Source organism: Balaenoptera musculus, chromosome 16 (assembly GCF_009873245.2).
Source record: "Balaenoptera musculus isolate JJ_BM4_2016_0621 chromosome 16, mBalMus1.pri.v3, whole genome shotgun sequence".
In the NCBI taxonomy this organism is placed as follows: Eukaryota; Metazoa; Chordata; class Mammalia; order Artiodactyla; family Balaenopteridae; genus Balaenoptera; species Balaenoptera musculus.
The window spans coordinates 84,595,745-84,622,761 of record NC_045800.1 but is presented as its reverse complement, the minus strand read 5'-3'; the positions used below and the strand labels follow the sequence as shown (position 1 = coordinate 84,622,761).

Here is a 27,017-nt window from a genome sequence, read left to right as displayed (position 1 = left end):
TATCTCCCTAACTGGAAGGGAGATGATCCCTGCAGGCTATCTCTGCTTGATGCTCTATTTCACCTCATCACAGGTGAATTAATTGCATAGTAGGTGCATTTGAGGATCAACGTGCCCCCACTCAGATGCATTCTTAGAAGATGGACTTCAATTGCAGTGATCCCGCTGAGCTGAAGTTAGGGTTCCTGCCTCTGTACCAACAGGCACAGGGAGCTCTGGTGCTGGCTGTGGTGAGTGACCCTGAATGCTGAGGGGAAACTGGACTGTGCCCCACAGGGAGCCGAGGACAGTGTGTCTGGGACACAGGAGGTCACTTAGTATTAGCGTCTCTTAGTATTACCGTCCCCGAGGTTAAGGTGAGTGGAAATACACAACAATCCAATCCAGGCAGGACTGGTAGTGGCCCAGGCCCTTCAGGAACGAAGGTTTGCATCATCCCACCAGGGAAAGAACCAGGACCAGCTGAGGCGATAACTGAAGGCAAAGGGAATACAGAATAGGCGGCAGAGGAAGGTAAAGACCAGCTATGACCACATGACTAGTGACAGAACCCAGGACTGTACCTGTCATGAGTATTCCTCCTTATTTTGTTATGAACATGTTTGTGTGTGTGTATATCTATACATAAGCAAATATCTTTGTTTTCTTTCCTTTCTTATCCCCTTACCATGGAACATAAGTTATACTGACTTTGTATCATAGTATTTACTCTTTTTTTTCTGGCCGTGCCGTGTAGTACGTGGGATTTTGGTTCCCCGACCGGTGATCGAACCTCGGCCCCCTGCAGTGGAAACGTGGAATCCTAACCACTGGACCACCAGGGAATTTCCTATATCATAGGGTTTAAGTATTGCTAACTTTACGTCACAGTATTTAAATTATGGGATCTCAAGGAGAAGAGTAAACATCACCTGTGGACTTTGCTTCCTCTTCTGAGGAAGGCATTAGGGCATTTTTGGTTGTACTTGGGATAGCTGTACCATGTTAAGTAGAATTATGACCTTGTTAATCACCTTTATTTGCAGGTTAATTATGGTTTAAGGAGATGGGTAAGGGTGCCATCACAAGTCCATAGGCGGTGGACTTGTGACGGTTAATTTTATGTGTCAACTTGGCTGGGCCACAGTGCCCAGAAACCTGTTCACACATTATTCTAGATATTTCTGTGAAGGCATTTTTTTAGATGAGATGAACATTTAAATCAGTAGACTAAGTACAGTGGATTACCCTCCACATGTGGGTGGGCCTCGTCTAATGAGTTGAAGGCCTTAGGAGAACAAAGACTGACCTCCCTTGTGGGGAGAAGGAATCGGCCAGCAGGCGGCCTCTGGACGTGAACTGCAGCTCTCCTGGGTCCCAGCCTGCGGGTCTGCCCCACAGATTTTGGACTCGTCAGTCTCCACAATCACGTGAGCCAATTCCTTAATGAACTGCAGCTCTCCTGGGTCCCAGCCTGCGGGTCTGCCCCACAGATTTTGGACTCGTCAGTCTCCACAATCACGTGAGCCAATTCCTTAAGATAAATCTCTCTATACATACACATTTTGTTGGTTCTGTTTCTCTGGAGAACCCTAATACAGATTTCAGTATTTCTTTAAATACCGTAATTCTTTAGAAGACCTCTGGAATATTTCTTTCCCAAAATACTAATTAAAACAAACAAAAAGATTCAACTCTTACCAATTAGACTTCCAATATATTCTATTGGGATGAAGGGCTGTTTTCAACTCCTTACAATCTTAGTTTCAGGCTTATTTTCGAAAACGAGAGGCATTTTAATTTACTAAGTTCAGGATTCAAAAAAACTAGCCGTCTAGAAATAGGGATGCAGTACTTTAAAACTTACTGAAATTCACCGTTGTTTCAGCTCATAGTTTCAAAGCTGCTTAATTGTTCTTTCTTGTCTGAAGAGAACAGTATATTAGGAATAAAAGTTCCAATCAACATATTCTATATGTGGAACAAGGTGAGACTAACATTAAGTCTTAACTCAATTTTAATCTTGTTCCCTTGAAATCATAACATACACCTTATATTTTACTGAAAGGACACTAAGTTAAACAAACACCGAGCTTGTTGGTCCTCATTCCCCGGCCCTTCTCCGCAGGGCTGGGCCCACCGACCGCACACCGTCCTTAGCTCTGAAACAGCACCAGCTGGCCTGCCCCTTCATGTCCCTGCCTGGGGGCTCCTCTTCCTCACTTTGAGGAACTAACACTGCACGTGTGCCTCCCACGAGCCGGGCACTTACACCCACATTGTGTCTAGGAGCCAACAGCTGTCCCCAGATTCAGATCCAGAGGGACCGACCCCATAGTCCGTGCTCTTCCCACTACACGTCCTGTAGGAAAGGCCCTGGAGCAACAGGCGAGCTCACGGGAGCTCGCAGCCCCACAGCTTCCGGAGGAGAAATACTGGAGGGAGCTACAGCCTTAGAACCTCTCACCTTCCTCTATTATCTCCTGTGAGAGTTACCACCTCCTAGACTTTACTTTGTACCTCCCCGGGGCTGATGCTGAGTTCTGTATCACAGTCTGTATCTTCTGTGTTACGCAGCAGGATGCTATCATCATAACAACGTAAAAAATAAAACCTGACTTATTTCTGTTCAATATACCCCACCCCCCCACCCCCCCCGCAAAGAGCCTGAGGCATACTCAGCTCTTCTCCCTCCTTTACTCCTTAGCCCTGGAGATCCTACCCTGACAATGTAACTATGAACTGAAGACCCCACTTTCGGCATCCACAGCCCTGTCTCACTCCTCAGGGACCACAGTGGACTCAGGCTGGCCTCCCATCGCCCCTCTCACCAACACTCTCGTCCACTGCTTCCACACCCACATTCACGCCCGGGCTTGTCTCCATCACGCAGGATGAGGGTCACACTTCTACCCCTGTGGTCAGATCTTGCCTCCACTTTGTCTGTCTCTATCTCCAATCTGAAAGCTCATTTTCTTTTTCCTTTTCTTTTCTTTTTTCTTTAAAAAAAAATTTTTTTTTATTGGAGTATAGTTAACTTACCGTGTTGTGTTAGTTTCTGCTGTACAGCAAAGTGAGTCAGCTATACACATACATCTATCCACTCTTTTTTAGATTCTTTTCCCATATAGGTCATTACAGAGTACTGAGTAGAGTTCACTGTGCTGTACAGTAGGTCCTTATTAGTTACCTATTTAGCATATAGTAGTGTGTATATGTCAATCCCAATCTCCCAATTTATCCCTCCCCGAAAGCCCATTTGCAACAAAGCTGGTTCCTTCGCTGTTCCTGAAAAAATAATCACCGTCTCTGCCCCTCTGGTCATGCCTTCGCACGTAGGCCGGATCCTCCTACTCTGGCACAGGTGCCCGACATGCAAGTGCTAATGTCGACCCTACCCGCCTCAGGAAGGCCGCCTCTGACCACCCCACGCCAGCCCCTCCCTTCACTCCAAATGCAGCTCCCACGAACACCCAGCGACTGGCTCCGTCTTGGCCTATGAAAACACTCCCCCAGTCACAGCTCATGCAAAACTGTGACCTTTAGCCCCCTTATGTTAGGGTTAACTTTCAGTTCAGATTAATGACTACATGGTATACTTCATCTTGGTGCTCAGGAAATAACTATTCATTCGATTTGGTTGACTGCTCTTCAGAGCCCTGAACGTGGAGAAAAATGTTCCAGGAAAAGCAGTCTGTGAGGAAAGACACGTATACTCACCCCCTCAAAATAACCTGTGACCGAGGATTAAAGAATTAAATTACAGACAAGGTAACAGACAGCCTTCTCAGTTCTGAAACAGGACGGGAAATTGCGTAGGAGAAGGCTGATGGAGACCATCACAGTGACAGATTCGGAGCTTCCGCGCCGCCTGGCTGCCTCATCAGAGGGCGGGCCCCCATGAGTACAGTCTCCTGCAATGCCTAGCCCAGGACAGTCAGAGCCTCACGTAGGTGCAGGCTGAATGAATGAAAGAGAAGGGCCAAAGGACGCCAGGCGCTCCTTTCTAAACCAGCTTCCTCACCGCTAGATTGGTGAGACAAGTCTCTCAGGGAGAAATCATAACCGTATTTAAAAAACCGAGTCAAGTAACTTTCTAAAAACTGATTTTAAAAAACTTAAAAATTGCTTAAAGCCTCAAAAACCAATGCCAATAATGAAAAATAACTTGATTATCTCCAAGTTCTTGCTTACCTCTGAATGAAATCCTTCTTATAAATCCAATTTTTCTTTTTTTATCTCTAGTGGACATGGAAAGCAGCTGACCACTGTTCTGAGACATTTAACATTTATATGATACGAGGATCTTCATGGAGTTTCTTTCCAGTTTAAACATAATAGACTCTTTTTATTAGACCCTTAATCTTCGCAATTTTTTCATTTTTGTAACAATTTAACAGAATGAATCCCATCACACAACAACTGTGAGACTGATAAGATGACCCTCTTTAGGGTTTTATTTTATAATCTTTATTTCCTGTAACATTTTGGTCATTTTGCCCAACTACAGGATACAGGAAATGTGGATTCTTTCCTTTAAAATACTAACCATTATAAGGGTGAAGTAAAATTAGGACAACTCTAAGTGTGCAAAATTAGGTATATTATTTTGGTTTATATATTGATCACTTACTATGCCTCTTTACCACTAAAAATTATTAACCTGAGGGTTGTTCAAATAAGGAAAAAAAAATAAAACAACTTCAAAGTATTTTAACTATAACTTTCTACTAACCAATACATGCTAATTACTCTCCATCCTTTGAGGACAGAGAAAGTTTTGTATTTCTTGTACCTCAAGGTGTTTTGTATAAAGTACTCAACAAAAGACTTTGATTAATAACCAGAATCAACATGGTCCCTCTTATTGTAATCATCTTTTCAACATTAAAATTATAATCAGTCATCTTAGAACTAGACGAAATCACTTGGTTTTGCCTTTGAATAGCCTTCTTCACTTCACATATGAGGAACTAAAGGCCCCAGAAAGGCTATATGACTACATTTTTTAGAGTGATTAATTTAAAGAGTCATACAGTGAATGAGAAAAACTCATCAGAACTCATATCTACTGATTCAGTGTGTCTGTGGCTATCACAGCACCCACAAACTGGTCGAAATGACAACTTCTAATTTTGTGGTGGTGCTGATTCATGAGGATTACTGTCTTGCATTTTTGGAAATAAGGGGAAAAGACCATTTTGAGATGTACTGTATCACTGGTAGTGATGTCAATGTCCACTTCACACCTGCTGCATTTAAGGAGGTTTCCCTACACGGCTGACTGAGCTTCCACTTATTCAACACAAGTCACAGTCACTGTGTTGAAGGCCACGGACAAAACAGTGAGTAACGCACCCAGAGCCCTGCCCTTGCACACTGTAATCTCCTGATTTGACTCTCTTGGGGGTTCCAATAGACCATAAGTGTGAATGCAAGGCCTGCGTTCAACCACCTTTGAATCCCTGGTGCCTAACACCAGAGCTGGAACATAGATGGTTCTGAGGGAAATTCGCAGCGCCCTTTTTTAACAAGAGAAGGGGGTCGTGCGGAGTACTTACCGGTGAGGAAATTCCGCAGCCGTCCGAACTGCACTTCATATTGCTGGGGCTCTGCCTGGCAAGGGGCCGCAGACACTATGTTGGCACAACCAGATTCCGATTGGACTAAGGAGGAAAAGATACATAAGATGGGGACGGCAAAGACAATCGCCAGCCCAAAACGTGGCAGGATGGATGGAAGGAGGCGCAGCAGTAGCACCTGACATCTCAGCCCATTTTCAAAGTACGTTGGGGCTTCTGGTTAAATATGACCGACATGTCTACCCCACCCCCTCCTGACACCCAGGGACGTGACAGCAGGGGAACGAAAGGTATAAAGCACAGGGTACACGAGCTGGACGAGAGAGGAGAGGCGCACAGGCTCGCGAGAGACTCCTCTGGACACATCTGACCCCAGGACCTGACACTGTACCATCGTGTGCCTTGGGATGGGTCCGTCTTCGACCCCCCTGCTGGGCATTCAGTGGGCCCTTTCAATCTGGAAATTCACGTCTTGCAGTTCTGAGAAATTTTCTTGAATCATTTTGTTGCTTTCTCTCCTGTGTTCTCTTTCTGGGATGCCTACAATTTCGAGGTAAGTCTCCTGAACTGATCCTTTAATGTCTCCCAGATTCCACTTTTTGTCTTTCTGCTCTACTTTCTGGGAGGCTTCCTCAACTTTCAACCCTTCTAATGATTTTTCAGTTTCACTGTCATGTATTTATCTGAATGTTTTCTTCTCTTAAAATAGCCGTCTCTCCTTGTTTCAAGGCTATCAATGATGGTATTTTTGAAGTTTTTTTTCTCTCTGCTGTTTGCTTCCTTCAAGTTGCTTCTCACTGTTTCCTTCCATTTTTCATATGAAGCAGATCAGTTTCTTCCAGGATCTGACAGTCCCTTGTTATCTGAAAGCGAGGCACCACAGAGCTGATGAGAACCCTGGGCGTGCGCTTATCACCCAAGAGGACCTGGATGGGCAATTTCCCGCTGGCGATGTCCTCAGGTCCATTCTGTTGGGCAGGGCAGATTCACCAGGGGCGAGGCTTTTAATCACCTTCCTGGACAGCAGGTGCCTGGGTGCCAGTGTTCTCGGCAGCGAGAGGAGGAAGAAGGCTGGAGTCTCAATACTCAGGATGTAAACATGCGCTTCAGCGCCATTCTGTGAGTTCATGCTTTCTAACAAGAAAAGCAAATCCTCCTACCCTTTCTGCTGGGGGTGGGGTGGGGGACCTCACAGCGGGGGAGAGGCGGCGGGGGACTGAGGAGCCATCTTCAACAACAATCCGGACGAACACTGACGCACGTGAGAAGGAGGAAGCAGGAATGTAGTTAACGCAGCAGGGCCGAGGAGCCACGACAGAGAACGTCGAGAGACGGGGAGACAGACGGGAAGAGAGTCAGCGTCCCCTCCGAGAACCCGGAGACACGCTGGAAGGCTGCACGCGCACGAACAGGCCCCCCTCCTGCCGCCCCGCCGTGAGGGAACCGTCTCGAGTCCCACAGTCACAAGTCCTCACGGGCGTCCTCCCCTTGCCATTCCGGTGACCACCCTTTAGCGCAGGCTGTCCTCACCTCTCACTGGATCACACTGCGGCCTTCTGACTAGCTCCCCTGGTGCCAATCCGGGCCCTCCCCCGTCAACACAGCCAGCACAGCCATCCTCCTAAGATCCACATTTGATAACTTGACACCCACCTCCAGCTTGCCCCCCGATAAGCTCCTAATGGTTCTTTGGAAACGCAGCTCATTCCTTCTACGATTTGCGGACCCCTGACTGTACGCTGGGAACCAGGAGACCTTCTGGAAGCCCTTCTTGACCTGCCGGCCCACCTGAGAGCACCATCTTCTGTGCTCCTAGGGAGGCTGAGCTCCCCTCACAGGACTCACTGTGTCACGCCCGCCCACGCGCGCCCGTCTGCCTGCCTCACCCCCGGACTGTGACAGAGCTCCTCAGGAGCCAGGATCAAGTCTTAGCTCTCTCGAGAACTTCTCAGCACCTGGCCACCAGCAGACCTTCACCACCATCTGCTGAACGCAGATGTAAGTATTCAGATTACTCAAGCAACAGAAAAACCTAGGACAAAATCTTACGATAATCGCATTTTAAAAGCTTCTCGCTTTTCCTGGTGGTTTTCCAGGAACACTGACTCTCCTAATACGCCATCGTATCTAAAAGAAGACAACAGAGAACACAAATTTAATAGTGCTTGCCCTATTGTCTATCAGCAACAGCACAGGTTCCAATGAACACAGGGCAGCAGGAGCTTATCAAAGCCCGTGACGGCGAGTTTAGAAGGAATTACTCTGGTCCTGTACACTGGCCATCCTACTAGAAACATTAAGGCTTTCATGACTCGATTCCAAGTTCATCGCCTGGCCCTGTCCTTGTCAGGGGAACCCAGCAGAGTCTGAAGGCAAGGGAGAGTGAGTGGGCCTGACACTGAAGGGAAGGAGCCTTCCCCTGAGGAGCCGGGCTGAGCTGGAGAAGGCACTGCAACCTTAAGCTTCCTACACCCGGCTCATAACCACCCTGAAAGCATGGCAGGAAACCACCCTTAAAGACGCTCACAACCACCCTGAAAGCACGGCAGGAAAAATTTCTCCAAAGTTTTTCTAAAAAAGAATCCAAATCCAATTTCAAAACAAACAGCAAAAGCAAAAAGAAATGTTTAAAGTCTCAGGAACACGTATATGATGCCAACATTTCCACCCACTGATCCCAAAGGACTCATCCACCTGGAGAACCTGCCTTCCACGGGTGAGGCCCAGGTGAGGGGGGGAGGGGACACGTGCAAGAGGGGGACAGAGACCCTGGCCCCAGTACACGGAAGGAGAAAGTCGCACACGACATCAGGTACAGCTCAAAGCCCCCGGGATCCTGCGGGAGGACGTGTTGGGCGGGGGGTTTTCAGAGAGGCACCTGGGCTGGACGCCGCCTCCGGGACGGGGGTGGGTGGGTGGTACCTGCGAGGCTGGTGGCCATCTCCTCGGCGCTCTGCGACAGCCGCAGGCCTTGCTTCAGCGGGCCGTCCGCGTCCCCGTACTGCCGGCGTTTGAGGTAGCAGGACACGGCCATCTGGATCTGCTCGGTGCGCACCCGTTTCATGACCTGCGGGGGAACCATAGGGACAGCCGGACGTCACGCGCGGGTAGAGGCCACGTGGCCAGTCTCCTGGCTGACTTGAGAGCCTTAAGACCAACCTCACCCTCTCTTCCACTTTATGTATTGTCCCAGTGACAACACCGCCAACTTCAATGATGGAAAACGGGAATAGCCTAGATAACAAAGCCCCACAGGACTTCCCTGGCGGTCCAGTGTTAACACTCCGCGCTTCCACTGTAGGGGGCACGGGGTCGATCGCTGGCTGGGGAACTAAGATCCCACATGCCTACGTGTTGCAAGGTGCGGTCCAAAAAAAAAAAACAGCTCCACAGATCCCCGGCAAACTCCATTTAGGACCATGATTTCAATCCACCCCGAGGAATTCCAGGGCCCCGTGTTCCCGGCTGCTCCTCGCTCAGGCAGAGGGGTCAGGGAGCAGGGAGCCAGCCAGAAAGCAGGCAGGAGGCAGCACGAAATCAGAGCCCTGAGACATTCAGAAACCAGGTAAAGAGATGTTAGAAAGCGAGAAGTTAATAACGGGGAAAGGGAGAGCTATGATTTTCTTAGCAGTCAGGAAAAGGCTGCTGGCGCTGAGTCAAGGACTTGACCAGTGTGTCTTCATGTCAATCATACTGTTTACCTCTTTCACTCTTTATTTGTATCGTCAGGTACAGAAAAGCATCAAAATTGTAAGAGGGTATGTGTATGTGTTAGAAAACGTCTCATGAATTCTTATACGGAAGGAAATGCACTCAACAGGGGTAAATAACTTCTGATAATTCAAGCTAAGTTGGGGGTTCCCCCTCCAAAAGGACTATTTTCCTTGACTGCTAAATTTATTATCAAGAATGACAGGAACCCCGATACTGCCATGGGCCTCAAACACTCCTGTGCCTGGAGTAAAGAATACTGCAGTCCAGATGACCAGTGACAGCTGAATGAATTTTCTAGGTTCACTTCTGAGATGGAAAAAATATTTTCTTCTTCAGGATCAAAATATCGTGTCCGTTTTGGAACGCATGCAACATTATCCATACACATGTGATGGTCCCCACCAGGGTAACTTTCTCTAAATCAAGGACTTCTAATTTTTTGTGTATGGAAGATGTGTTTTTGATAATTTACTTGGATGTGTTTAAATTTTCAGTTTCAATTACATGCACTGGTCTTCTCCTTTGTGATTTCCTCCATTCGTTTTTAAGATTTAAAATTCCCCCCATTCCAAAAACCTGTTATTTATTTTTTCTTTAAATATTAAAAAGTTTATCTGTATCTAATATTTATCCATTGCAATTTCCTTCAGTGTACAATATGTGGTGAATAACCAAACAACTATTTTACCCAGATACTGCAGCAAACAAGTTGTTCCAAAATCATCTGCAAATAAATAATCCTTCCAAACTGATTCATGGTAACTCTTTTAAAACACAATCTGAAGATCTACTTTTCAATTGCCTAAAAGTCATACAACAGAGCAAACGGTGAAGGTTGGAGACATGCACACACAAAAACACATATATTTATATACAAATATAAAATGTTAAGACATCATGAATATATTACTTTAAACCAGGTGTAAAGAATGATTACATTATCTATGCATTTCATTTCTGGATTACCAAAGACAGTATCAAATATTTGTTAGAAAGGAGGGGCACTGGGTCTGAAAGGATTGAGATTCAGTGATACAATGAAACATAGTAATAAATTTCCTCATACTGAACCACCTTTCACTATGGAATTTGCCCCACTTGGTTATGGTGTGTTAGTCTTTCGCTGTATGACAACTCAGATTTTTTTTTTTTTTTAATTTTTGGCTGCGTTGGGTCTTCATTGCTGCACGCGGGCTTTCTCTAGTTGCGGTGAGCGGGGGTTATTCTTCGTTGAGGCAGGCGGGCTTTTCATTGCGGTGGCTTCTCTTGTTGCGGAGCATGGGCTCTAGGCACACGGGCTTCAGTAGTTGTGGCATGTGGGCTCAGTAGTTGTGGCTTGCGGGCTCTAGAGCGCAGGCTCAGTAGTTGTGGCACGTGGGCTTAGCTGCTCCGTGGCATGTGGGATCTTCCCGGACCAGGGCTCGAACCCGTGTCCCCTGCATTGGCAGGTGGATTCTTAGCCACTGCACCACCAGAGAAGTCCCCAGATTATTTTTTAATTAAGATTTTTTTTCTATTGCTCATACAAGAATTCTGAGACTTTGAGGGTGGGAATCACTGCTCTAAGTATTCATCTGTCCATTGATGAAGACAGGTAATTGTTTCTTTGTGGTTACTAATAAGCATTCCTGTATCAGTTTGACTATTTCAGTGATGCTCTATGGTTTTCTAACCTGGTTACACATAAGAATCTCCTGCGAGTGTGTGTATAAATTATTTCAGCCTTGGAGATTCTGATTCAATGTTATATTTAGAGAAAAAAAATTTAAGTACACACAGAGACTGGGAGAGTACTTACTTACCCTTTGCCAGTCTGGACCCAAGTCAGAAGCAGTCAATCCACCAGGCTCCACTCCCCGCCCGCCCACCCCCGGCCCCGCCACCACATGACCCTACGCCACTTGCTGAAGATGCTTTCAATCTAACTTCAAGAGTTCTTAGTCTCCAAACTCTTCCAAAGCAGCCAGATGCCTTGTATTTTGGCCGGGACTAAAACTTTTCCAGATTTCCTACTGCCCATCTCTTGCTGCCACGGGAGTGCACGCTTGTATCAATGTGTGTCCCTTAGTGTTTCAGATAAGATGGGAATGAGAGGTCACCTCTCTAACAGGAAAAAAAAAATGTGCACAGGAAAAGACATGGGAAAACTGACACAGCAGACCCTGCAATGACAAGTGTCCCCAAGGCGGGACAATGTATATGCATGTCTGAAGAGGAGGGGAAAAGAGAGAGCGAACAGAAAGCAGTGAGAATGAACAATAGTAAAAAACTGGCCATATTGGGGATTACTAGAAACTAGCTGGTAAATACTGATTCTAATGAATTTGCCCAAATTAGCTGTCTGGAACAGCGGTTTCTGGCTCCAAACCACCATGTATGACAAGGACCTTCCCTGAGGGTGGGCTGTGAGCCAACTTCAGGGCCAAGAGTCTGAGGGGCAGGAACGCCGGCATTAGTCTCTTTTACAGCCACACTCAACTGAAATACCAGAGACATTATCCAACTGACTGCCCTGGACTTGATTCCAGGGCACACATATTTCAAGTGAAATAAATAATAAATTAAAAGAGTTCTGCAGAGAAATCAGTCCCCCTCTCTTGACTGATTTCCACAGTACTAATACCCATAAATGGACACATGAATGGGAAAAAAAGAAAACAAAAAACCTCCTTAAAAACAGACCTGTCTTTTGAGAGACTCGGACATGAGACTAACACTGCAATTCCAAGTTACCTGTTTATCTTTTCCCATAATTATAAAATCTTTTAAATTTAAATTGAGTTTCAATCTAATTACATCTTTGTTAAAAATTTCAGGTTTTCCCTTAATTTTCAATTGACATAAAATATTTTATCTTTAAAGTTAAAAATAGATGATCACACACCTTTCTATTCATGTCACATTATTAGTATTTCTGGAAATTAACATGAGGATTCCGACACAATATGTATCTATTTCTCATGCATTCATAGTTGCCTACTGTTTAATACTTTACCAAAGTTGCTACGGAAAATCAGGACATGATAACCTTCCGGCCTTAAAGTAACAACTGTGCAGGAAGAACCACTCTCTTAATACTACTCTCTGCTGCAGCCTAACCCCACCCACTTATGTTCAAATGTGTATGGCTGGTGGAGGGGTGCTCGGAGAGACACCCCCAGCCCAGCACTTCATGGGCTAAGCGCTACCCAATTCCATGAGATGCCAACAGAGTACTATATGAACAGTGTGTCTCCCCCTGCCCCTCAGATATAAGGTGGCAGCTTTGAGGATGAATGAGTTCAAAACAAATCCAGGCAAACTCACCACCACTATCCTCAAATCAGTTCCCCAACTGAGTATACTGACAGTAGCTAGGTGTTTCTGTTGTTGTTGTTTTTTAATAGTGTATTTTTTCCAATTACAAATTTATGCTTAAAAACAGATAAAAATTATTTTGTATTTTTTCTTAACTGAGAGGTCATGTAAAGTGCCTACTAGGGGCTCATATATCAGTTCTCTTCTCTTTCCTTGCAGTATTCTAAGTGCTTGTAAAATCCATCAAAAGGTCATTCTAAGTAGCACCTACAAACCTAATAAGCTTTTGCATTAATCACTGTGATAAAATGCTTGTGAAAATAAAAATCGTAGCTGAAAGATAAATGAACTCGGTTTCAGTCATCATGATATAATTTTTAAATTAGGTTGGCCTTTCATATTCAGGCTTTGCTCAGACACAGACTTAACATGAATACACTTGAACTAAGACCTGTGCTCTTTCCCATGGTGTCCTAAGAAGTAAATGGCACATGAACAAGGCTCACAGCTGGGGGCTCAGGATGCAATGTAGAATCTGGGGGTTTAGTTTGGGGGGGAGGGCTGGGGGCGGAGCAGAAATCATACAGCCAGGCAGAGGCCACTAGCACTTGATTAACATCAGCTGGGACCTCCATAACGTCCCAGAAGTCTTTTCTTGTCACCTACTTCCTTTCCCTGCAGCTTCCTACCTGCAGCCACCCCCAAATCTGCTCCAGTCTCCTTACTCAGCCAGCCGACCCTGCTTCCTATGCCAGCGGGCTATTTACTAAGACTTGAGATTCCTCAACTCTTGTCAAATCTAAGTCACTTTTCCCCACTATCTTACATGGTTTCTAGGTTGCTGAACACGCCGCCTCCCCTGCAAGCGGGTCTCTGGCTCCCCTCTTCCATCCTTCCCATTCCCTACTGACACAAGACTCGCGCCGTCTCTAGTCAGATCACCTTCCTGAGCTCAAGTCTAAAAGACTTCTCTACCTGGACGCTGCAAACATCTGAAATTCGATGTGCTCAGGTTCTCTTCCTTCCATACTTCTTCCTTCTCCTAGTTTTCCCAGCCAGCTTAATGGTGCCACCATCCACCAACAGAGAAAACCACAACAAAAACCACAAACAAAACCAACCAATCAAATGAAAACTAGTCACCTTAAGACGCTTTTCTCTATCTCCCTCCCCCTCACTTCTAAATGGCCATCAACTCTTTATTCTGAACAGGACTCTCTTGGAGCCATTGTGCTACCATATCCTCACTGCTGCGATTGGACAGCACAAATCACTTCTCACCTGGACTATTCCAATGTCCTCCTACTACTCTAGGCCAACCTCAAAAACCCTTTTGAATGCAGCCAGACAAAAAGACTGACTATGCTACTCCCATGTTTAAAATCATCCTCTGCACCCCATGCAGACTGCCCACTCCTGCCATCACCGTTCTTTAGTTTCCCCCAGATGGAGAGTTCCCTAGAACAGGGCTTTTATCTTTGAAATTCACATTAAAAATAAAATGAGTGTCGTCTAGCTTCTGCTTGGAATTCTTGACGGTTTACTTTAGGCACATGATTTCTCTGGATTCTTATGAACCAAGAAAGCCACAAATATTTGATTCTTCCTTCAAAACTATTTTAGTGCTCAGAAAAATTATTTCTATACAAAACCTTGTTAACATGGAAGAGCATGGCACAACTTACAGAACGGCTGCCTACATGTACCGTGTCATAAAGAACACCTTTCACGTGTGCTCCATTTACAACCACTGTAGACAGAAGAAACAGGATGCTGTGCTCTCAGAATACGGGGGATATGGTTTCCTATGTTTATCATTCTCCCGGAAATGGAATTCAAGTGCAGCAAGTGAGGTTTTGGAGATGCTTTAATGACACTGAATCCTTTGTGTGTGTGTGTCTCACAGAGCAGAGGGGTCACTTTTTATTCTAGAGTAGTGCTGCCCATGGGACTTCCTGCAATGATGGAAATGTTCTAGGTCTGCACTGTTCAGTGTGCTAGCCACCAGCCACAAAGGGCTGTCTAGCAATTAAAATGTGGCTAACGCAGCTGAAGAATTGAATTTTTAATTTTCATTAAGTTAAATGTAAGCAACCACACATGGCCCGTGCTTTCTGTATTGGACAACACAGTTCCAGAGCATGGCATTACTTTGTGAAGCTAAAGCAGCAGCGCCTTGACTTAAAAATGCACAAAGTCTTGCAAAACACTTCTGATTCCTAAATTGCCAAATCTCCAGAAATTAGTATTTTGTTAGTAAAAATGGAGCTACCTTTTTATTACTGTCAAACACTGTAAGGTTACTAAGATACATATACATTTACATACATCTTAACAGAAAGATATCTCATTTGACTGCTAAACAAAGATTTATAAATGGGAGTTTTCTATAGTGTTTTCTAAAACTTGCCAGTACACAACATTCTTGAAACCTCCTTAAAGTTAAAAAATGAGACGGGAAAAAGGAATTTTGTTTCAGTAGACGAACAGAGCAGCAGTTACTTTCTGTAAAACGTTCACATAAAAGGCAAGCTCGAACCTAAGACAACTTTACCCCTGCAATGAGAAAATTAAAAAAGAAAAATTTTTGGTTAACTTAAACTAGAAAAAAAACCTTTTCGACTGTAGATCAATTAGTCAAATGTCTGCTTATAATCTTTATTAACTTCCATGTATTTAAAAATATATAAGGCAACACATTAATTCATGAAACAATTTTACGCCAACTATTCACTTACATCTTCAACATCAGCGTCTCTGTGGTCACTTAACCCACTCTGAATCATCAAATTCCATTTTCCAGAACACACACCACCTTCGCACCTACCAAATCATCTATGATACAGCACTTGATGCTCTCGCTGGAAATCTCAACGCAAGCCATCAATACCCATTCAGGTGGGCAGAACTTTTTAAACTTATCACTTACTGTTGATACGTTGGTTGTATAAATATCCCAAACTAGCACTGACTGAGATTGTTTCAGCCCAATATGTATTTCCCAAATGGCGTCTTGTTGTTGGAAGGAGTAATTACAGTGCCTGTAATAGGAGAGACTTAAACATGTGGTACCACCCTCTTTTCAGAGGGATACTTTGGGGGGGATCCTGCCTTGTAGTCAGGCATATACAGTACATCCTTGAAGATGCTTTTTAAGAGGGAAGGTTGCCTGGAATGATCTGGTTTCTTCATGCCTTCTCAAAGTGCTCTTTAGGCTTCCAGATTTGGATTAAAATGCCTGCCTCTGCTAAGCAGTCATTTACCTTTTGGAGTCCCAGGCAGACACAAAACTGCCAGGACAAGTGGCTGGGCCTTCCCTACTTTTAATCCCACACCACTACAGGCACAATCTTTCCAAACAGCTAATCTGATGCCATCTGTGCTCAGCTTAAAAACTTTCTCCTTCCTTCACCAGTGTGGAGGATAAAAACATCCAGTCTCCACTGTGTCACCTTGAGGTTACTCTTATCTGCCTTTGTTTACAAAACAGGTGGGTACCACAAGGCCTTCTCACCTTAGGGGCTTTGGTCAAGGCTCCTCCATTAACTGTAGGAACACCCCAAATGGCACTCCTAGCTGGTTTAGCTAACTCCCACTCATGCTTCACAGCCCAGCTTGGCCACTTCTTCCTCCCCAAAGCTTCCTTGAGCCTGATTCCTTCCACCCACCAAACCCAGGAACAAACCTCTATCACAGGAATCACCATACTATTTGTTTCCTACACTGCCACTACCAATACCTAGCACTTACTGAGTGTACATCACAGGTAAGATACTATTTTAAGTGCTTTACGTAGATTATCTCGTTTATGCCTCCCGAGAACCCTATAAGCTAGGGAACATTCTTCAGATAAGAAAGCTGAGGCTCAAAGAAGTCAGACAGGTGCCCAAGGGTCCACAGTGCCACCTGGCTGCATGGTCTGAGCTCTTACCCTTTCCGGTGTCTTGCGGCTCAAAGGCTTCTCTTGGGAAACACAACAGTGAAAGCTTACCAAATGCTTGTTGAGAGAGTGATCACAACAGTTACTACCTGAGAAGCTGTCTGTCACATGGAGAGGCCAGAAACGGCTTCTGGCACTGTCCACTGGGTAATGCTGGTTTAACAGAGCGCCCCTGGGGCTCCCTTCCAGCTAAAACGAATCATCAAATAAACAAAACAAACAAACAAACAACAACCCTTTCTCCAGAGATGTCCTTCATAGGTATTATGAAGGACGTCTGTTTGCGGAAGTAAAACCAGAAAACCAGTGACTGAATAGTTAAGAGGGGCCTTTATCTAGTTCCACAGTGATAGAACCAAACAAATTTCACAGATTCAGAGGGAGAAGCAACAAAACTATTCCAAAACACACGAATCTGCTTTACTGTTGATGACACAAAACAAACAAAAAAAATGGTCAAGGCAAGCCCACTTTTTGGTTTGCCAATTTAACACTGATTTTTAAGGCAGGAATGATTTATAATTGACAAAAATCAAAATTACATTTAACGCAACAAATGTAGCCCTACGAGGAACCTAGAAAGTATCCTCTGCCAAAAAAAGAAATTGTAATAGCTGATAACTAGTATTTACAGAACACTTCCCATTTGTCAGGCATTTTCACATTCATTAATCCTTTTCTGGGTATCCTTTAAAAGATCCAGTTTAAGTTATCAGTCATTACCCCATATTACAGAAGAGGAAACGAAGGCTCCGAGAGGTTACATATAGTTACATGGTTTCGACCTGAGGCCGATGTAGTCACCGAGCCCCCTCCGCTGCATGAAGCTTCTCCGAGTGTAAAGCTAGGGCCCCAAACTCCTCTTCCTACTCCCACCCTCAAGCAGAGCTGGGACCCAGACCGGGGCGGCCACCGTGTCCGCCCTACCCCGCAGCGCTAGGTCACCTAAGAGTAGACGGCCCCCGCCCGCGCGCCCCTCCCAGCGCAGCCCCGATTCCTGCTAGCCGGGTCTCCCTTCCTAGACCTCCACCTGCAAGGTCAGAGGTCAGCGCTTCCAGCCTGCCGCCGCGGGGCACGGGCCCAGGGCGCTCTCACCGCTGTCGGGAGGGCAGCACTTCCGCTGAGCCTCCGAGGACACCCGGTCCCTCACCCTCGGCTCCCCGCCCACGTCGCGCCCGGGCGCTCAGGGCCTCGGGGCTCCGCGGCGCGCACCCCGTACGCGGCTGTCAGGGGCGCGGCCGCCTCGCGGGCGCCCTTGCAGGTGGGCATCGCCGCGCTCGCCCGCGTCCTCCCCGCCACCATGCGCCAAGTTTCATCCCGACTTCGGCCCACAGACACTTCCCTCTCCTGTAAATGAAGGAGAGGCCGGGCCCGCGCTCCGGGCCTCCAGGCGGTGCCGCCCGCTCGCCCCGCCCCCACCGCCCAGGCCGCGCTGCCGCCCGCGCCCTCGGCCCGCCGCCCGCACTCACTGAACATCCCAGGCGGCTCCCGCTCCCCCCGCCGCCGCCGGGGTCGCCCCGCGTCCGCCTCCGTCGTCTCCGCGGCAGGCTCGCGCTCCGCGGCCGGCTCAGCCGGGCCCCCGCGCCCCGTGCCCCGCCGCCCCCGCGGCGGCTCTGGGCTGCAGCCCCATGACTGATTGACGCGGAGCCGCCGCGGGCTGGGCCGGGCCGCTCGGGCCTCGACGCGCGACCGTCTCCGCCAATGGGCGCGGCGCCTCGGCGCTCGGCTGGCGATGCCTGGCGTGCGAGCCGCCCCGCCCCACGTTCCTTCCGCCCCGTCCAGCGCCGCCCCGCCGCTCCCCGCGCAGCCGGAGTCCGGAGGAAGGAGCGCGAAGCCCCACGTGGTGGCCCCGGAGTCGGTCCCGCCGCCGCTGCGGCCGTTCGTCCCCGCGCGGTCCCCATCCGGGGCTGGCCGCCGGGAGAGCTCCCCACCCGGTGACTGCCCTCCGCCCCGCCCGCCGCCCCTCACGGCGGGGTCTGCGTGAGTTCCTCACCTGGGGGCGGCCTGCAGGTGAGCCCCCTCCCAGCCGGCCCTCCGCCCCGCCCGCGGTCCCTCCCAGGTGACCAGGTGCCTCCAGGTGAGCTGCCTACCTGGGCACGGCCATCCCCCGCTGGCTTGCTCCTCCGGCGGCCTCTCGCCTCGCTCCTGGCTGCTCGCTTCCTTCTGTTCCGCAGGGTTTAGCGTGGCCACGTGAGGACGGACGCGGCTTTGCGGTCCGCACCGGGCTTTCCACGCCCGCTCGCAGGGATCGCTGCGGGCACCGAGAGCCCAAGGTTGACATATCCGGGAGGGTGTATGGGGCGTCTTTGTAGCCAGTTCTGCAGGTACTTTTAAAGTACTTTGTAGCTGTCGCGATGGCTGTATAACATTGAATTTAGAAGTTAAATTAGTAGCTGTTGAATGGATATTGGACGTTTTGACAAAGAGGAAGACTGACAGCCTTTGACTGTTCTGGCCTCTGTAATAGAGTGAAGGGTACCGTGCTGAACCTAATTGTCTTTCATCCGATGTTCGCTCATTCCCTGTAAAGATGCCTATTGAGAATTAGCTCTGAAGGTAAGTCTGTAGGATTTCAGACCCCTTAGATTTAAAAAATCCAGCGATCCGGTTCTCAGGATAGCAAATTGTTTTGGTTTGACAGTATTTAAATTGGAATCACGGGGCCGCGATCTTTTCTTGGTATTTCATTGGTCCTATTTTGTTGTAATTTACGATAATTTTATTTCAGTATTAAGAATCATGAAAAACTTTCTCCCTTGAGGAACTGACTTGTTTACTTTTATGTAATGAAAATGACTTAACCTGATATGTTTTCCCCTTCTTACTATGGCTTTTAGGAAACTCAAAGCTACATTTACCTCAGTTTTATAGGATTATAGGTGGTTGGTATGTTTGTGTTCCTTCTTTATTCATAATTGTATTGTATTTTTCCAGCGTTAATCGTGTAACTATATTCTGTAGAGTCTTAGAAGCAGTGTGTGTTGGTAAGTTTATGAAGTTACTGTTGCAGCTGAAAAAACATTCTTTCTGTTGGGACTGGGTTTATACTATATTTCTTTTGTACTTGGAGAAATATTACTATTTCCAAATACTGCTTATTTATCTTTTTAAACTGTTCAGTGGGGTGGGTCCTAGTATATACTCTATAGTATGTATTAGAATATTTTTGCAGAAACAACTCTTTTAATCTAAAACCACGTGTGAACGAATCTTTTCACAAGTAATTTGAACACTTTGGGTTTTGTTCCATTGAATTCCTGCGCACTGACCTCTGAGGATGTGATGTTTGATCACAGCAGGAATACTTGTACGTGTGTGTGTAATCCATCTTCTGTTTGAATTTCCTCCAAAAAACTCATGGAGTCAAGCATCTTAGGTATAAATTTCTGCCCAACAGTGTTTTAATTCATTAGAAAAATATTTTTAAAGGAGTATAAGTTATGTAGACAGTAAGGTACATAGTGTTCATTTTCTGATGCCTATTAAGTTTGACCTTAATACTCTGGTCCTTTATATTAAAAAAATATAAATTTTTTCCATTGCTTTAAATTGTAGGTAAAGTGCAGCAATGGCTGCTGTTTATTCTGGCATTTCTCTAAAACTTAAAAGCAAGACAACTTCCTGGGAAGATAAACTAAAACTAGCTCACTTTGCTTGGATTTCCCATCAGTGTGTTCTTCCAAATAAAGAACAAGTAAGTTTAATGTGAAAGTTACATTTTTACAACCTAAACTAATGATCACTTATGTAAATTGCTTATTGACATTTAGTTAAAATTTAAAAAGATTAGAGAAAAGGTCGGGGAAGGAAACATGGTTAGAAAGTTAAAAGTCCTATCAGTGAGAAAAAGTAAGTAGTTAGGTATTACATTAACAAAGTTTTTCTGTTACAAAACCTCAGCATTTCGTTTATGTTTGGAAACATCCCTTATATTCCGAATTAAGTATGTGCCTCAGTGAGCAAATTAGGATTTAGGTTACAGAAGTTAAGTTCTGAGTCTGTTGGCAGCTTCATTTGTTTGTAAATCCTAAGTGATGCTCCATGAGCAATTTTTGTTGGTGCTTTGTTAAACATCTTTGGAACTTGATGAATCGAAGGCTGGGAAGTAGAGAAGCTTTAGCATTTGTAATAAACTGAGGGGAAACAAATTAGAAACCGATAGATTAGAAACAGATTAGGAACCAAGAAAGACATAGCTCTTTGTTAACATTTCTCAAGCTTATCTGACTAAGAAAAACAGTTAATACAATGGAGACACCAGGATGATGACCTCATGCAGTTAGATACTCATTTGCTAGTATTAAGCAGCGCAAAATGCGTCAAGTGGATTACAGCCATTGAAATGATGAGGTCCAGTATGTAGAGCACTAGCAGAGCTAGTAGTTTCTAAATCTGGCTGCACCTGAGAATCATTTTGGCTGCTTGACCTGGCAGCCGTGGCAGGCAATTTCATCAAGATTTCCACTACCCTTCTCCGGAGAGAGTTTTTTCCTTTTAGCATTTGTCACTATTCATGCTGTTATTGACAGTTCTGGTGTCCTGAGCTGAAGCCTCACCACCTTTCCTTGTGTTTATGAATAAGGAAACATGTCACAATAATGGAAACTGTTTATGTCCAGCCCTCCTTTTAATACAGCACTTCTGAATCATTTCATAGAAGGCTCTCTGTCTTCTGAACAGGGTAAATAGGTTTAGGGATGAAGCTGCAGGTAACTCGGGAAGCCAGGACACAAACCCTGGTCTTCTGACTCTGCATTTTTGCTTTTGTGTGTCATTCCTTTTGTGGCCATTCTGAGCAATTGTTGTTGTGCTTTTAACTTTTAAAACTTAGAAGCGATTAGTTAGAAGAAACCGTTTCTCTTGAAACTTTTTATTGGTCCCATATGAAGACACAATTTTTTTGATTGATTCTTTAATAATAAATATTTTAAGACACCAAAACGTAACATAATGTTACCAAAGATAAGTTTTAAAGGAGAGTTTTTCCCCCCTGGCAATTGTATTTGGTTATGCATGTGATGTCCCTATAAATGTCCAGTGTCTTTCTTTCTTGGTAAAGAAATTCATTTATTTTTAAAGTATATTCCAAATTCAGGTATTACTTGATTGGGCACGACAGTCATTGGTTGCGTTTTATAAGAAAAAACTTGAACTGAAGGAAGACATTGTTGAAAGGCTTTGGATCTATATGGATAACATTCTACATAGCAGAAAATTGCAGAATCTCCTCAAGAATGGAAAGACAATTAACCTTCAGATTTCCCTCATCAAGGTAATTAACAGTTTCCTGTGTTATCCTGTGTTACATGTATCTCTATTGATTTCCTGTTAATGCTGGAGGCTTATTTGTCTTACGGTTAATTATATGAAGATACAGAAAATATCAAGGTAGGGGAGGAGAAAGAAATAATAATTTTAGAGTTATAATAATGACTGATATTTATTGAATGCACATCGTATGCTCTACACCATGCTAAGCACTTTATATTATGAAAAGCTTAGAACTCTTTCGTAAAGTGGTTAATTACCTTTTTAGTTGGAAAAGGTAGCCAGCAAATGATGCTACTTTATGACTTTTGTTTTTTCACCTTTCTGCTGGACTGGAGGGAGGTCAAAGGCCAAAATCTGGATGAGAATTTCCTCAAAGGTTTTTGACTCAGTGATTTTGAAGTCTCAGGTCGGGATTATGAACTTCACTGTCAACACTGAGTATTTTGAAATACTGTGAGGATAGCTGGTGACAATAAAAAGCACGAATAATGAGCACTGAGCGTGGGCCAGGTAACCTGCCGAAAGTCACACAGCAAGTAAGTGGCAGAGCTGGGATTTGAACCTCCATCTGTCTGACGGCAAAGCCTGCGCTCTACCCTGCAGCCTCACCCACACGAGCGTGCGGGCAGGAGGAGAAAAGCAGTAGAGGCTGGGAACAGAAGAATTAAATGGTTGATGCCTGATGGTTCATAGGCTTTAGTGGTTCTTGAAATTATGCTCTAAATTGTGTCACTTTTTAAAATGATAGACCAGTGGTCACCAAAGTGGGTTATTCTGAATGGTTCTTGGGGAATGTGGGAAGAAAATCTTACATCTCTATATGTTTTTTAAAAAGTCACTTGAATTTCTATGTATGCTTTATAATTATATAAGATACTAGTACTGTAGTGCATACGTGTAATTTATAACCTTATCAGGTATAAGTGTGGAAAAAGTTGTATAATCAGAAAAATTTGGAGATCACTGTAGTAAGTGTGCTGGCGTTTAAGTATGTGATATCTTTGTTTGGGCTTTTCCAGAGCCAGCAGTTACTCGGATGGAGATAAACACATCTGTGTCCTTGGGCTACTGCTAACTTAACACCTAGGATAAATTTGATTATCAGATGCCCTAAGGCTGGGAGCAAGTCACTTAGCCTATAAGTGAACTTTGGAACCTGCCTGGCCCTCATAATTTCTGGTGTTTGTGAATTTCAGAATTTTGGAAGCAATAGACTGTGGGTTTGCTGTATATTAAGTAGTAGCTGGCAGCGTTTGCTTTTCTCTTTTAAGAATGCCTTTTGCTTTGGCTTTTTAAATACAAACAGTATGACTGATTATAAAAATGTGTTTTGGACCACAGGATCATAACCCAAGGCCACTGTCCAACTACCTGTAGCATCTAAGTTGAATTATAGGTTTAGGATCTAAGAAAAAGTGAAATCTTTGAGGTTTAAGCCTTATAAAACTCTACTCTTTAAAAAGGCACAGCAAATTTACAAAGGCACTGAGCCCCTTCCCAAGTTTCTACGGGTAGGAGACGGATGTGTGTAGGAGTTACGACAGGTCCTCTGCCTTCCTTTGGTGCGCTAAGGAAATGCCACGTTCATTTAGATGTGCGAATCTGGGCATTTCTTTCTCATTCAGATGAGGGCAAGGAGTGAGTTCACACTGATTGTGTCGTATTTTTTGTGTGTACGTGTGGGTTTAGGGTCAGTGATGAGTTTTCTTTCTTTCTTAATGCTCAGATCATCAATGAGAGAATGGCCGAGTTCGCTCTCTTGGGATCTCAGAGGAGCATCTGTGTTGTGCTGAGCTGCTGCCAGGGTATCCTCTCGACGCCCGCCCTTGCTGTCATGTACACGGCCAGGCAGGAGCTGACGGTCGACCTGCTGAGCCAGCTGTGCTGGTTGGCCTGTAGGCAGCCGGGAGCCGTGATGCCCCAGTTGTTCGAGGTTCTTCACCTGACCCTCGGCCTTTACCTCTCGATTCAGCGGCAGCAGGTCAACCCGAGACGCACCTTTGGGGAGGTGACCACACACTTGCTCCAGCCCTGCCTGGTCCTGAGACACTTACTCTCGGCAGGCACGTGGACCCAGGCTGGCCAGGGCCAGCTGCGGCCGGCACTAGGCCGGGACATTAGGAGTCAGATTGAGGCCGTGCTTCGAGGCGGAGCTTTTCAGGCCGAGCTGCTCCCTTCCTACAAAGAGGAGCTCTTGGACCAGCAGCAAGGTGACACGAAGATGGGGGCCATGAAGAATCTCCTAGCGCCCCTGGGCACCGTGATGGCCGGGCTGGTGGATCCTGGCTACTGTGAACCGTCCCTTCAGGCTGCTGTGGTGGCCAACTCCGTGGCCTTGCTGTACAAGCTCTTTGTAGATTCTTACCTCACGGAGGGCAACCGGCTGCTCTGCTTCAAGGTGCTCCCTCGGCTGTTTGGTTGCTTAAGGATTTCCCACCTGCAGGAGGAGCAGTTGCAAGCCCTGCCTGCGTCTGATTGGACCACGGAACTCCTGGCCTTGGAACAGCTGCTAAATTCAGTGGCCAGTAGTACTATCTACAACATTGCCACTGACCGGATTCGGCACGGGGAGACTCAGTTCCACTTCTACCGCCATCTGGCCGAGATGCTGCTGAACCATCCGCAGGCCCCCGTGCCAGCCTGGTTCCGCTGCCTCAAGGTTTTGCTCTCTCTGAATCACTTGATTCTGGAGCCTGACCTGGATGACCTGTTGTCTTCAGCTTGGATCGATGCAGAAGTCACAGAGTCGCGGACCCAGAAAGCCCAGGAGGCGCTGATCCACACGCTCTTCCAGACGTTCGCCAAGCTCCGGCAGGTGCCCCGGCTGTTCAGGGAGGTGCTGGGGGTGATCTGTCGCCCCGCGGCCGAGGCGCTCAGGCTGCCCGTGCTGTCCGCAGGCCCCGCTGCTGTGCTCCGCGAGTGCCTCCCGGATCTGCCCCCGAGCCAGGTCCTGGACGCCTGGGCCCTCATGCTGGAGAGGTTCCAGTCCCTGGTCCTGCCTGATTTGCGGGGTGACATGGACATGGCCCTGAAGTCCGTGTCCCTGAGCTCGCTGCTGCACTGCGTCATGGTCCACGCGCGGAGCCTGGATGGCGACTCGCCCCTGCCCGTGGTCAGGCGCACGCGGCGCACCATGGACGAGACGCTGCGGGGCCTCGTGCGGCCCCTGCTGGACCTCCTCCGCCAGCCCCGGCCCTTGGTGCCCGAGCCCTGGCGACAGAGGGTCGGTGACTCTGCGCTCCTGCTCGCCCACACCTGGGCCCAGGTGGACACTGTGCTGGGCTTGAGCTGCGGCCCGTACCGCTCTGAGCCCGGGGCCCTCGCAGGCACCGCCCCGGAGCCCTCGGGCCTCCCCCCGCTGCTCCCGGGTCTGGAGGCCAAGCACTGGAAGGAGATAGAGGCGTTTACGGCTCAGTCCGACTCCCTCGGCAGGTACTGCTTGGAGCAGCTCCACCTGCAGAGAATGAAAAACACCTTGCTGCAAACTGGCGTCCAGTCTGAAGAAGCCCTCCTCGCTCTGAGGCGCGATGCTGCCTACATCCTGGGCTCCGGGAGAGCGAGCCTGACCCGGGGGACGACGGCCTCCTGGGACGGCCAGGTGGGGACAGTGAGTGCGCTCACCTACCCCGTCGCCCACTGGCACTCAGTCGTGTCCCATCTCACGATTTTAACACCCTATCTTTGTCCGGACGACCTGCGGTACCTGGCCGGTGTCCTGCTGAGAACTTTGCCAACGAGCAAAGCCCAGGAGGGCTCAGCGGAGGAGGAGCCAGACATCACACTTGAAAACATATCGAAGGCCGTCCTCCACAGCCCTCTCTTCCCCGAAATGCAGTCCCTCCACTCTGCGTTCTTACTGTGCGTGACCGCAAGCTGCGCCGGCATCCTGTGTGCCGGCGCCCGGAGGGGCCCTGCTCTTCTCCGCCAGCAGCTGCCCTGGCTTTTTGAAGGGGATTACGTGGCCGTGGCTCACTGGGAAAGCAGATTTCCAAAGGTCGGATCTGAAGGCGTAGAGCCAAGAGGAGAAATCGCCCAGAGCTTACTCTCCTTGGCCAGGGGTGACTCCGCCGTTGAGCTGGAGGGGGAGCAGCTGGAGGGCGTTCTTCGGCTTTTGGAGGTTCTTTCTGCTCTGCAGCTGGACAGCCTCCTGCCCCCCTGTCACGTGCATTGTTTTCTCCTGTTGCTGACCGTGGCCGTCGCTACGCTGGGCAGCTCTTGCCCCTCCTCGCTGACCCTCAGGTGTTTGATGACGTGCTACCGGCTCCTCGGTCACCTGCAGAGAGGGAAGAGCGCCCAGTCGGCGCTCAGGGTCATGTACGTTAGCGACATCTTTGAGATCACGCTGACCTCCTTGTTCAGAGCCAGTAGGAGGTTTCTTGTGGACGTGGATGACCCCTCTTGGCTGGAATTCCTCCAGGTGGTGGAGACCTTCTTAGAACAGCCGCTGCGAACGCTGCTCCAGAGGAAGCTCAGCCCGGGGCTCAATTTCGGGAAAATCCTCGCATTCCTCTCGAGGTCCCACCTGCGCCCTGAAGCAACTTCAGGCAGACGGTCGGAAGATCAGACACCTCTGGGCCAGCAGCTCCTTCTGGTGTCTTTAACCAAGCTGTGCCAAGTGCTGGGGCCTTTAGTCAAGGCGCAGAAGCAGCACGAGGCCCTGGAAGCGCCGCGCGAGCTGTTGCAGGCGGCCGTGCTGCAGGCGGGGGCCGTGCTCCAGCTCTGCGCCGCCCGCGGGGCCCGGGACCGCCGCCTCCCGCCCCCCGTCCTCTCGTCGGTCGCCTCGCTCTTGGAGGCCGATTTGGCCCTGTGCTCCGGGCACAGCGGGACAGAGGTTCCCGGAGGGACAGACCACGTGCTGCTGTCCCATGCCGCCCTCTACCAGGCTGTCTACTCTCAGATCCTGTCGGAGTTGCCGGCTCTAGCAGGAGACACCCCATCTCTCCAGGCAGCCGTGCAGTTTTTGACTCTGTTCTTTTTAGCCCCAGAACTGCACCCCCAGAAGGAGTCTGTGTTTACCTCCGTGTTTCAATCTGTGAGAAAAGTCCTTGCAGGTGAGACGTCTTCTCTTGAGCTAGTTCTGTACTGTAGAGCTTTTGGTGAGAGGTCGCTAAGCGGCAGCCAGGTGAGTTGCTGCCCCTCTCCTTTTTGGAGCAGGTCTGCATTTCCGAAGGTACCACATGATGAGCTGGGAGAAACTCTCCCTCCCCAGAGTTCGTTTCAGGTGTCTGCCTTCT

The 27,017-nt window shown here is 47.5% G+C and overlaps 2 protein-coding genes across 18 annotated transcripts in view; one reads left to right on the top strand and one right to left on the bottom strand.

Annotated features, from left to right (window-relative positions):
- The window catches only part of TAF5L (TATA-box binding protein associated factor 5 like), a 26,763-nt gene extending 8,140 nt beyond the window's left edge, over positions 1-18,623 (bottom strand). For 3 of the 5 annotated variants that reach the window (XM_036828168.1, XM_036828172.1, XM_036828171.1), the window contains exons 1-3: positions 17,982-18,441; positions 8,484-8,628; positions 5,541-5,645 (exon numbers count right to left, since the gene is read on the bottom strand). In XM_036828168.1, coding sequence (XP_036684063.1) covers positions 5,541-5,645; positions 8,484-8,628; positions 17,982-18,413 — 682 coding nt within the window. In that variant the 5' untranslated portion in view covers positions 18,414-18,441. Of the gene's footprint in view, positions 1-5,540; positions 5,646-8,483; positions 8,629-9,963; positions 10,088-17,981; positions 18,442-18,602 lie in introns of those variants that run through there. The other 2 variants (XM_036828170.1, XM_036828169.1) reach the window with 2 other exon arrangements.
- Positions 18,385-27,017, top strand: part of URB2 (URB2 ribosome biogenesis homolog) — a 23,454-nt gene continuing 14,821 nt past the window's right edge. For 10 of the 13 annotated variants that reach the window (XR_005016775.1, XR_005016776.1, XR_005016774.1 and 7 more), the window contains exons 1-4: positions 18,385-18,522; positions 20,068-20,206; positions 21,608-21,784; positions 23,510-26,834. Coding sequence is in view for 7 of the 13 variants with exons in the window: in XM_036828163.1 (XP_036684058.1) it covers positions 20,081-20,206; positions 21,608-21,784; positions 23,510-26,834 (3,628 nt within the window). In the remaining 6 variants the exon portion in view is untranslated. Of the gene's footprint in view, positions 18,590-19,525; positions 19,889-20,067; positions 20,207-21,591; positions 21,785-23,509; positions 26,835-27,017 lie in introns of those variants that run through there. The other 3 variants (XM_036828161.1, XM_036828162.1, XM_036828166.1) reach the window with 3 other exon arrangements.